This window comes from Triticum aestivum, chromosome 5A, assembly GCF_018294505.1.
Source record: "Triticum aestivum cultivar Chinese Spring chromosome 5A, IWGSC CS RefSeq v2.1, whole genome shotgun sequence".
Lineage (NCBI taxonomy): Eukaryota > Viridiplantae > Streptophyta > Magnoliopsida > Poales > Poaceae > Triticum > Triticum aestivum.
The window spans coordinates 394,810,299-394,822,622 of record NC_057806.1 but is presented as its reverse complement, the minus strand read 5'-3'; the positions used below and the strand labels follow the sequence as shown (position 1 = coordinate 394,822,622).

Genomic DNA, 12,324 nt, shown 5'->3' with positions numbered 1-12,324 from the left:
GACGAGCGGCCTGGTCGACCAGCTTAGTCCTGGTCCGACCAGGTGCGACCAACGGCTGTGCGCGAGCGCCGTTAGCCGTTACCGCTGTCGTCCACCTGACATGTGGGCCACTGCTGTCAGAATCAGGTTTAAAGGCTCTAAAACGGTCGTTCCGTCGACTTGGTAGTTTTTAGTCACGTGATTCCAATTTTTTGGTAGTTATCAGCCTCTTTTAAAAAGTGGTAGTTCTGTGGGACGGAAGCCCCAATTGTGGTAGTTTTTTGTCAAACACTCGTACTTTGGTAGAAAATAACGACCAAACTCTGAATATGTTGAAGAGTGGAGACACAAAAGATAAAAGAAAACATGCCTGAAGGTAGTTCTTGTATTACTCACATCCGTCGTGGTTGTAATTCCTCTAGTCATGTTTTGGCAAACTTTGGGAGGACTCAAAGCCGAACTGCTGTATGGCTTGGGTCGGGACCAAAGGTCGTTTTAAACGTTGTTAAGCGTGATTGTATCTTTGATTGGGTAATACAAGAATTATTTTCGCAATAAAAAACGATGAGTCTCTTATACAAATGAATGAAACAAACGCAAACGAGCAAGCAGACACACACGGAGAGTTAACCGACAGGCGCGACAGATATTTGACGCTATAATAGGTTGATCAAAGACCGTGATTTACGGCGTAAGCATAGGTGACATGTGCGATCATACGACTAACAATGTACTCCTCGAACCAAGTATTACAATTTACATGTTGGTTCTTTGCTCTGACGGTGATCATTTCAATTTTGTGACATGCATGTGAGCGTGGTTCGAATTTCCTGTTTGTTGACTGAGGTAATAGCACTACAGGTCTCTGAACTTGCATGTCAGGTGATGGTTTGGTCCTTAAAGTTGAAAACGTGGATTATTTCATCCCTCAACTTGTCATGGATGTGCAAATTTAGTCCAGGGCCAATCAGAACTTGCCAAGTGGATGCCAAGTGGCCTGGCTGGTCAGCGCGCGGCATTTTGCACTTAGACCCCTAACTTATGTGCTTCGCTGGCCGCCATGCTGCGCCCCGCTTCAACATCCCGGGCCTCAACCCCTCCGCCGCCGCCGCCAACGCCGCGGGCAAGATCTCCTCCACTTACAGCCTCGTCGAGCCGATGTGCTTCCTCTACATGCACGTGGTCAAGGCGCGGGACCACCCGGCCGTCTCCCCCACCGGCTCCATCGACCCCTTCGTCGAGGTCAAGCTCGGCAACTTCAAGGGCACCACTGCCGTCCTCGCCGGCCACCACAGCCCTTCCTGGCACCAGGTCTTCGCCTTCTCAGCCACGCACCTCCAGTCGCATCTGCTCGAGGTCGCCGTCAAGGCCAAGGATCTCGCCGGCGGCGACGACATGGTCGGCTGCATGGCTTTCGACCTCTCCGAGGTGCCGGTCCGCGTGCCGCCGGACTCCCCGCTGGCCCCTCATTGGTACAGGCTCGAAGGCAAGCCCGGGGAGAAGCTCCACCGCGGCGAGATCATGCAGTTGGTCTGGCTCGGGACCCAGGCCGATGAGGCGTTCCCGGAGGCCTGGCAATCCGATGCGCATGGGGCGGCTGGTCCGTCGGCCGTCGCCTCCACGCGCCCCAAGGTATACTTCTCGCCCAAGCTCGTGTACCTACGCGTCACCGCTGTCGGGGCGCAGGACCTGGTGCCCCACGACACGTCGCGCGCCCCATGAACGCATCCGTCAAGCTGCAGCTCGCCGGGCAGGTGCGGCGCACGCGCTCGGGCGGGACGCCGGGGACGCCCAACCCGATGTGGAAAGAGGAGTTCATGTTTGTCGCGTCGGAGCCGTTCGACGAGCCCTTGCTCGTCACCGTGGAAGACCGCGTCGGGCCAGGCCACGGCGAGCCGCTCGGGCGCATTATGCTGCCCCTCAACGCCGCAATGCCGCGCCATGACCACTTCGGCAAGCCCGTGGAGCCGCGCTGGTACAGCCTTGCGCGCCCCAACGACGAAGGCGAGAAGAAGGAGGGCAAGTTCGCGAGCACGATACAGCTTCGGATGTCGCTGGACTTTGGCTACCATGTTCTTGACCAGTCGACTTACTACAGCAGTGATCTCCAGCCATCATCAAAGCACACCCGGAAGCCGAGCATTGGTATCCTTGAGGTGGGGGTTCTAGATGCACGCAACTTGATTCCCATGAAGGCCAAGGATGGTCGCAGCACTGACGCTTACTGTGTTGCCAAGTATGGTCCGAAATGGGTGCGCACAAGAACTATCATGAACACCCTGAATCCCCAGTGGAATGAGCAGTATACCTGGGAGGTGTTTGATCCTTGCACCGTGATCACAGTGGTGGTGTTTGACAATAGCCAGATTGGGAGCAAGAATGGTGATGCCCGAGATGAAAGTATTGGCAAGGTCAGAATTCGTCTCTCGACACTGGAGAATGACCGGGTGTACACCCATTTCTATCCTTTGCTAGCTCTTAAGCCAAGTGGCCTCAAGAAGACCGGGGAGCTGCATTTGGCTGTGCGGTTTACTTGCACGGCATGGGTGAACATGATGGCAATGTATGGCCGTCCGCTGCTGCCGAAAATGCACTACTCACAACCAATATCAGTGATGCAGTTGGACTTCCTGAGGCACCAGGCGATGCAGATTGTTTCGGCAAGGCTTAGTCGTGCTGAGCCTCCTCTGCGCAGGGAGGTGGTCGAGTACACGCTCGATGTGGGCTCGCACATGTTCAGTCTCCGGCGCAGCAAGGCCAACTTCTATCGCATCACCTCTTTGTTATGTGGTTTTGCCTCAATGGCCAAGTGGTATGATGGCATCAGGAGCTGGCGAAACCCCATGTTGTTCCTCATACTGATCTGCTACCTGGAGCTCATCATGCCTATCATCTTCCTCTACATGTTTATGATCAGACTGTGGAACTATCACTTCCGGTCAAGGCACCCACCACACATGGATACCAAGCTATGGCAAGTAAACTGCGGGTTGATTCGTCACAAAGGCAGGGGGCTAAGTGCAAAATGCCGCGCGCTGACCAGCCAGGCCACTTGGCATCCACTTGGCGAGTTCTGATTGGCCCTGGACTAAATTTGCACATCCATGACAAGTTGAGGGATGAAATAGTTCACTTTTTCAACTTCAAGGACCAAACCATCACCTGACATGCAAGTTCAGGGACCCGCAGTGCTATTACCTCTTGTTGACTTGGTCTCAGGAGGCTCGGCTGGTCAAACGTACACAGCCTCTGGCTGCCGGTGCACGTGAGAGAAAGGAGGAGAGTCCACGTGAACATGCCACCTCAGTCAACGAGAATTTTTCGAGCTGAATGTACGTGCCTACCAGAGACTTTTGCTTTGAGCGTTTTCAGACGGCTAGGGCAAACTCTTCTTTCAAAGCTTAATGAGTTTGTGGATTTGTCTTCCCTCTACGTGTCGTTTCGGCAGTCGCTGATGAAAAGATAAATCTCGGTGCCTTTGCTCCCGGTAGCAGTTTAAGTTTTTTTTTTTACGAATGAAGTTAGTTTTTTTAAGTTAGTTTCTTTAATCTACTCATGTGGGGCGTTTGGGCAGATGACAAGTTTCTTCTTTGAGTTTGTCTTTCGAGCCTCGATCCTCCTCGAGTTTGTCCATCAAAACGCTGTAGACGAAGCTTCGGCGTAGATTCCTGTTATCTGGGTTAAAATTTTCTCGTTTTGCATGCGCAACGGTGAGATTTATTGGTTGTTTCAGATATATTCAAGAGTCCGACATGACAACTACGGCGTCCGCGGCTCGTTCTAACAGCGGCAGCGGTTGTTTGGTGGTCTAGAGGTGTCGATGTCATTTTTACTATATTTGAGGTGGTTTGCATTGCTAATTATAACTTTATAACAAATCTGAAACTTTTTTTTAGAAAAGAAGTACATGCCTACTGTACTATACTACACTTTAGAGCCGAAAAATGGCAAGAAGAAATTCACGCATGCATAAACTAGCCATCACGTTGCTGCTTCTGCGTGACGGCTAAGAAGAAACTTTGCAGGGAACAGCTCAACCAAACGCAACTACTCATCCGTCTCAATCAATCATGGCGCTGCCACCAGTTTCGGAAGGAATGCCAGGCAGAGGCCCGTCCGTCTCGGTCCCACTCCGCAGAGCCGCCGGCCACGTCGGCGCACACGTCGTCGGCCGCGTCGGCAGCGCGGCGGGGCCGTGCGGCCGCACGCTGGAAAAGGCGGCCACGTCGGCCACGTGCTCGCGAAAGGGGAAAAAAAGGGACGAGCTCGCGAGGAACATCTGTGCTTTTCCTCCGCTGCCCTGTCCCTCTCTCCCTCTCGGCGCAATCCATCCATTATTCTCTCGCTTATTATTATTCCCCACTCCCCTCTCCCTCTCTCTCTCCCTCCCCGACTCGCTGCTGCGCTGCTGCGGAGGCCGCCGCCGGAGAGGAGCGAGAAGGTGTGCCGCCGCGTCCGGGGGATCCGCGCCTCCTGCTTCGGTTGCGCGGTGGGCGCCTCATGCGGTGGTCCGGAGGCGGGGGTGCTGCCGGGGGAGACGCGGTGGTTCGGCGCGGATGGCTCGCTGGTGCTTGGAGATTGGTGTGATTTGACGGGATTCGGCGGAGGCGCTGGGTTTCGTGGGGTGCCAGGGTTTCGGCGGCTGCGTGTGGGGGACGTGGGTGTTTGGTCCTCCCTGAGGCCGATCTGGTGGCGCTCGTGCGGGGGAGCGAGCTGATTCGACGCGATTCGGAGGTGTGGCGGCGGGATCTTCGTGAGGCTCTTTTCGCGAGGGGGAGGAGGTGGTGGTAGCCCATGGGGCTCGCGCCGCCGGAGCTGGGGCAGTTCGACGGGTGGGAGAGCTCGGGCGAGGAGGAGCGGGAGAGGTGGGGATGGTGCCGCCGCAGCAGCAGGCGCGGCCGCCGCATGCCCCGGAAGGGCGGCGAGGAGGACGCCGGCGTCGCCACCGGGTGCTGCATCCGGCTGTGGCCCATGGGCAACTGCCCGCCGCAGCCGCGCTCCAAGGTCGACACCTCCACCAGCAGCGCCAGCACGCACGGCGGTAATGTCTCTCTCTCTCGCGCGCGCGGTGCTGCTTTCCATATCTGCGGTTGATGCAATGCATGCATGCCCTAGTTGGTCATGGCCTATACTAGCCTGTTAGGTTGTTAATGCTGATGGTGTGTGCCTCTTCCACAGTGTCGCTTTGGGATGTTCAGATTCAGATTCCATGTAACGGATGCCGTAGTTGGTTGTCGGTTATGGTTCGTTAGGCTGTTAATGCTTGCGAGCGTGCGCCGCCGGTCACGTGTTGTTTTGGATGTTTCGGTTTGATTAATGTATGTCGTAGTTGGTCGGCGGTTACGGTTCGTTAGATTCTTATAATGCTGAGGATGTGTGTGTTTTGGTGGTTAAATTGCTGTGGAGCTGAGTGAACTACATGTGAGTACAGCTTGGCACAAAAATCTTTGGCCGTTGCTACGTTGTCGAGAAATGAATGTACTAGCAATTAGTATGGCAAGCCGACAAAGCATATAAATTGTGAAATACTTGGCGAATTCTAGTATTCTGTTGCATATTTAGCACCGCATTTCTAGCTGAACTGTTATTCTGTTAATGGTGATGACGTGTGCCACGTTCACGATGTCGTTTTGGATGTTTCGGCTTGATGCAGTTTTGCATGTTCTAGCTGAGCTGTTAGTCTGTTAGTCGGTTACAGTTCGTTAGATTTTTAATGCTGAGGATGTGTCTGTTTTGGTGGTAAAATTGCTGGACAGTTGAGTGAACTATGTGTGGGTGCACTAGTGCAGCTGGGCACAATAATCTTTGGTCGTAGCCACGTTGTCAAGCAATGAATGTAGAAATGTCCTAGTAGTATGACAAGCCGACAAAACACATTAATCGTGAAATAATTGGTGAATTTTACCGAACATTGAGCACCGTATTTCTAGCTGAGATTCAGATGTCGTCATCACCTAATTAATTAATGTGAAATTGAAGGGTGGGATTCTGGAATAGCAAGTGTACATGTGGGACTAGTGGCATGAGTGCTTTCATGAGTATCTATTTTTAGAATAGCATGGTATGTTGTTGCTTCACACAGGTTGCACTAAATCCTGTAACAATTTAATGAGAATGATGCACAATCAATCACAATGGATGTTGATAACTTGATAATATAATGTCACTCACCTACCTGACTCTGATTTTGTTGATCATCCCCTGTCTGATGTTTAAAATAGTAACCGCTTTCTCAAATCATATTCATCAAGACTTTTTGCTTCATCCATAGATGGAAATGTATAATTTAGAATGCATGAGATATCAATATAGCTGCTTTATGAAGCCCTATTGGTTTAGCTAGTGGCAAACTATTTCTTACAGACAATAAGTGGTGATCTCAGATAGATAATTTAGGTCTACTTTTGCATTTTTATGCCATGCTGTGAAATCTAGTTAGTTATGTTAGGCTTGTGCTGGCCAGTACTAATTCTGGTACAATGTTTATCATATGGGCCTAACGGACCTCTTTATGTAGTTTGTAATCTAAAGTAGACAAGAACAGTGGTTTGGGTAAGTAACAACTTTAATACCAAACAGTCCTTAGTTCATTCTCCTCCACTTGCTAACTAGATTATTTCAGAATTTTAGGCATGAAGAAATTACATATTAACATGGTACCGGATGATATAAGGACCGAATCTAGCCAGCTACTTAATTTTCCTCTAATTCGAGGATATATATGCCTTGTGTTTGTACTTATGCCTTGGAACTAAAATCATGAGCTAAAGCATGATGTAGAGCTACGAGAAAGGACTCCAGTTGGCATATGGGTCCGTATTTCTGTCATGTTTATTAACCTTTGTCAGTGAACCCCTTCTCCTTCAGAGAAACCTATTTCTATTTCTTCTTTCTGAATTTTGTAAAAAAAAGGGTAGATTGTTCAGCTAGGTATTTGAAGGAGAAGCCTATCTCTGCTTCTTCTATTGCAAATTTATGATTAAATGGTTGCCTATTCAACTAGGTATTTATTTAGGAGAGAGATGTTTCTTGATTCTTGAAAGGTACGACCAGGTATCTGCACTCAACGATACCAGCAACTGATATGTGAAATGGCATCCTGGTGTGAGCGTATTGTAAACAAGATTAAGTTGGTAATTAATAGCCTCTCCAAGTCCAGCACTGCTTTTCTAAAAAAGGAAGTCCAACACTGCCATTCTTTGTCAAATAGTCACTTGGAGCATTTCTGTTGAGCCTCTCCTAATGCATCTATGCTCCGATTTCCCACCTACATCCTCGCATTACTACTTGCTTCTTCAAGCTGGCAGAAATTGTACTTCTTTCTAATCAAGAGCGTGAGTAACCACAGCAACTTGCAAGGTCGTTTAGTTGTGTCTGCCAGCTTTTCTAATTTGCTCTTCTGTAATGCAGTGATAGAAATATGTAGGTTTACTTCGGTTACTTAGATTCATATTTGTGGCCTTGTCGGTATACATGGAGTTGCGTATCTAAAATATCATTTTATTCTTGAAGTTGGTACATGTGCTACAACTTAAAATACATTTCTACCAGTACCTCTTCCTCTAGACATCGGATTATGGTTGATGAACAGATCTTGTGAGTCCCAAGCACCAAAACATCTCTTAGGGAGCTCGCTATTGTTATATGAGTTAGTTGTATTTAGTATGTGTTTCTGTATGCCCCATACTTAAGAGTTAAAATTACACTTCGCTGTCCTTCAGGGATACCTCAGACTTGGCTGTGTAGATTGAAATTATGTTTATTCTTATTGTTACCGTGGGGACATTCTTATCTTATTATGGTATACTAAAACTGTTATTCATTGCATGGAACAGCAGAAAAGTCAGCAGAAAATGGTAGCAGGAACCAACCTGTTGTGTCAGTAGTCTCAGGCTCGACATCTACTAGTAATGCTGAGAGCAGTTCATCAGCATCTAAAGCTGGAGAGGAAATAAAGGTTTCCTCTAAGTTGCGCAAGTTTGGATTCAGTGATCTAAAATGTGCCACACGGAACTTCCGACCCGAGAGTCTTCTCGGTGAAGGGGGTTTTGGATGTGTGTTTAAAGGGTGGATCGAAGAGAATGGAACTGCGCCTGTGAAACCTGGTACAGGTCTTACAGTTGCTGTCAAGACGCTCAATCATGATGGTCTTCAAGGGCACAAGGAATGGGTGGTATGTGCTAAACTTCAAGCTATGTTTATTTTGATCTTCACTATCCAATTTCATTAGGACTCCCAATGATTCTCCCCCATATTCCATTTGCAGGCAGAAGTTGACTTCCTTGGTAACCTTCACCATCCCAATTTGGTCAAATTAATTGGATACTGTGTTGAAGATGACCAAAGATTGCTGGTATATGAATTTATGCCGCGCGGAAGTTTGGATAATCATCTATTCAGAAGTATGTACTGACCAGTTCTCAAGCCCTTGAAGCTTTAAAATTTTCATAGAGCCTTTGTCCCGTTTTGTTCATCATGTTTTCTTTTGAAGATAACATGTTCCAAAGTGTTTGCCCATTGCATCACTCAGTTGGAAAATATTAATTATTTCGTGGAAATTTGAAGCTTACATAAATTTTGATTCATATATAGGGTCTCTTCCTCTCCCATGGTCCATCAGAATGAAAGTTGCTCTTGGGGCAGCACAGGGTCTTTCCTTCCTTCATGAAGAAGCAGAAAGACCAGTCATTTATCGTGATTTTAAAACATCTAATATACTGCTAGATTCGGTAAGTATCGAATCATTGAATTTATTTCATTGCGCATCACATGACTCACATAGTTGCATTATGTTCATACGTGTACATGTTGCTCTTGCAGGAATACAATGCAAAGCTGTCAGATTTTGGGCTTGCCAAAGATGGTCCTGTAGGTGACAAGACTCATGTGTCTACTCGAGTAATGGGAACCTATGGTTATGCAGCTCCAGAGTATGTCATGACAGGTAAGTGCTTCATCAGATATAACTTGCCAGCTCTGGAAGAGTGAAAGATACTTACAGAAACAAGTTAGCTAGATTTGGAGTACCTGCGTAGGTTACTATGCATCATATGATCGTTGTTATTGACGTAAAGATATGAAATGATGCTTGTTGGATAGTGGTAAGTGGCAGGATACAGGCATACAGTTTGAGCAATTTCTCGGCTTTGTCGGGTGTAACTAATTTGAGTGCATCTATCCATTCATGCTAGAAACCCTTAATGTACTCATGTATAACTGATTTCCTGGCAAAAATAATATGCGCTAATCTACCAACATTAACTACTCCATAAACAAATATAAGACGTCCTAACTCTTTTCTGATTCGGATGTATATAGACGAATTTTAGTGTATTTGTTCACTCATTTCAGTCCGTATGTAGTCCATATTGAAATATCTAAAACCTCATATATTTGTTTACGGAGGAAGTATTTTGCTAATGCAGATCCCAGTGTCTTCTTAATTTTAAGGCATTGTTGGTGCTTGATACTGGAATGCTGCTTGGTTGCATAGTTCAATTAAAGTTTTATTTATTTATTTTTGAGATAGATGTCTTTTCCTTATAGTGGTCAGTTCCGTGATGTTTGTTCTAATGTTACTTGCTTTCATACATATTTTCAGGTCATTTGACATCAAAGAGTGACGTCTATAGCTTTGGTGTGGTGCTGCTTGAGATGATGTCAGGACGAAGGTCAATGGACAAGAACCGCCCAAACGGCGAGCACAACCTTGTGGAGTGGGCGCGCCCCCTCCTAGGAGAGAGACAGCGTTTCTACAAGCTAGTCGACCCTCGGCTGGAGGGCAATTTCTCTGTGAAAGGTGCCCAGAAGGCAGCACAATTGGCACGCGCATGCCTGAGCCGGGACCCCAAAGCCCGGCCGCTGATGAGCCAAGTGGTTGAAGCTCTCAAGCCACTGCTGAACCTCAAGGACATGGCCAGCTCCTCCTACTTCTACCAGACGATGCAAGCGGAGAGGATGGCACATTCGAGCAGCATGAACGGTAGGAACAGCCATAGCCTCAAGGTGCACGGGTCTTTTGCCCGCGCAAGCGCAAACGGGCAGCAGCCAATGAGGAGCATGTCTGATGGCCCCCGCGCGTCCCCGTTTCGCTACTCACCAAAGCCGAACGTGAAATAACCATAGCTCCGCGTCGCTTGGTAATCCTGGTCGAACCTAGAGTCTCTCGGGGTGGTGGAACTTGGGTCGGGGCGGCAGGTGCCGCGTGTGAACATTGTTGTGCGACATGAATTGATGTCTGTGTGTCGTGTAGATTTGACATGTGAAGAAGATATAGGTGGAAAAAGAAGATGTAGGCGTTGAGATATCTCTCGTGGATGCTTTGCGTTGAAGGTTAATCTCAACTGGATGCTGCTATACATCTCTTTGGAAAAATGATGTGAAGTTGCTCTTCGTCCTCCCTCGGGTGGCACTTGGTTGGGGAACAGTCCATGTGCCACTTGGAAAAGAGATGGCAAGTCAAGGCAGCCAATCAGTCATCCTTGGCTTGGCACGCACGCACGCGTTTTCGTAGGTATCTTTCGTATTGCTGTGCGCGTACAAGTGCTGCAGTCTGCGATCACATGAGCTCGACTCCATTTCCTTGCTTGCTTCTTGCGTATAGAGAGAGATAGGATAGGACATTTATCCTGCTCTTGTACCAAGCAAGCAAAGCATCGCCTCAGAAGGAGGCAACGTCTACAAGAAGATAGAATTGGCTAGCCTAGCCATTGTACCGTGGTGGTTGGGGCGTTCGTCTCCTAGCGCCCATTTTAGACGCCTGAGGAACGCTAGGTCCAGGGGCTAGGGATGGACGGTGAAGCTGATGGAACGTTCCTCCCTGATTAGCCGGCTCTATCATCGCACGGCTCCATCGCTTTCTTTCTCATCTGTCTGCCCCAAACGAATGAAAAGACGAAGAGAATCTGCAGCCTCCGATGAACTGCCGTGGAGGTGGTGGTGGTATACTGGTATGGAAGGAAGACCCGGTTGCGGTTGCCAGTGGCAAAATCTTCCAGTTCTGTCCCCATGGAGTTGCGCGGATGGTGCCGCTCGGCTCGCACACCGCAGTGCCATCGGCATCAAATGTTAACTACAGATTGGGCATACGAACTTCTCCGCCGGTGAGTCAGGCTTGAGATTTCTGCCTGACGGCTAATGGGTTAAGAGTCACATGAGATTGATTAATGGATCACTGGCAGGTCTCCTCCTTGTGGATGTCAAGCTCGGGGCTTCCTTGCGCTTGCGCCGCACCTTGCACGGTCCTCGGCTTTGGGCGAAGCGCGCTCTGACAAGTCCAATCCTGCAAGGTTTTTTGCCTACGAGTTCGCAACGGAAGCCTCGGAGACACAAACGAACCGGGACGGGAGTCTGGCGGCTAATCTAGCTACTCCTAGTTGTTCTACTTTTTTTTTGGTACACCCCTTGAAGGCATTTGTTCATTCAGCAAGCGTACGAGTCCGAGTGCATGATGGCGCTCTAGAATTCAGGGATCACATCAATTGTTGCACTTTGCATGCCAACGGAAAGGACATGTTTTTCCTTTTTCTTTTTTTGCGAATAAAAGGGCATGTTTTGTTAAAGTATCGGCCATCTTATTTGCATATCTTCCGTTGAACTTCATCTCAAACCCCTGAAAATGTGAGAGATAGGCGTGCATCTCTCTGATTACAGGACCCCTAGTCGGCAGATTCTTTCCTCCATGCAAATCATCCACAAAAGTTTGGCAACCAGATTCTATCTTGATCCTTGATTCCTCGTCCATCCTTTCTCAACCGTCAACAACATAACATCCCATCCCTAAACAACAACAACAACAACAACATAACATCCCAGCAGCCAGGGCTTCGCAAACAAAAAGGGCTCTCGTTGTACTTCTGGCAATCAACGTTTCTTTCCCCTCTGGATGTCTTACTCCCCTATTCGTTAGGGTTTTGGGTTCCTCTGGCGGCGGCGGCGCCAAGAGTCAACTATCTCCGTCCAACGATCCTCAATCCCCTCCCCGGCGAACTTCTCTAGTCAGTGCTCGGCTCTGTCTGGTGGTCTCGTACGTGTGGAGGGTTTGTTCTCCCACGTTGGGTTAGGGTTTCTCGAGGTGACCTCGCGATGGCATCTCAGGAAGAGGGGGGCGGATCACGTCCTAGGAAGGAACAAATCGAGGATCTTCTGAAACGCATGGATCTGCAGGAAGACGAAGAGGATCACTTCGTGTGGGAGGAGGAGTTCCAGGAGGAACAGGTGGCGGCAAAGTGGCTAGCCATTGCGAAGGTCCACATAGACAAGGGGTTTAGCCCATCTGCCCTCTATGCCGACATGAGATCTGCATGGAATCCAGCGAAGGAACCACGATGGCGCAGGATTGAAGAC

General features: G+C 48.8%; 1 protein-coding gene and 1 pseudogene across 2 annotated transcripts; both read left to right on the top strand.

The window, feature by feature from the left end:
• The first annotated feature begins 1,078 nt into the window (after positions 1-1,078).
• Positions 1,079-3,323, top strand: LOC123106982 (FT-interacting protein 3-like; annotated as a pseudogene).
• Positions 3,324-4,267: 944 nt separating this feature from the next.
• Positions 4,268-10,371, top strand: LOC123103583 (serine/threonine-protein kinase PBL34). 2 transcript variants are annotated; one of them, XM_044525218.1, is made up of 6 exons: positions 4,268-5,020; positions 7,818-8,152; positions 8,246-8,381; positions 8,572-8,708; positions 8,800-8,923; positions 9,581-10,371. In XM_044525218.1, exons 1-6 carry the CDS (start codon positions 4,774-4,776, stop codon positions 10,096-10,098), a joined length of 1,497 nt encoding a protein of 498 aa, XP_044381153.1. In that variant the 5' UTR covers positions 4,268-4,773; the 3' UTR covers positions 10,099-10,371. The 2 variants fall into 2 exon arrangements, with proteins under 2 accessions (XP_044381153.1, XP_044381152.1); XM_044525217.1 differs by having other exon boundaries at positions 7,815-8,152.
• Positions 10,372-12,324: the final 1,953 nt, after the last annotated feature.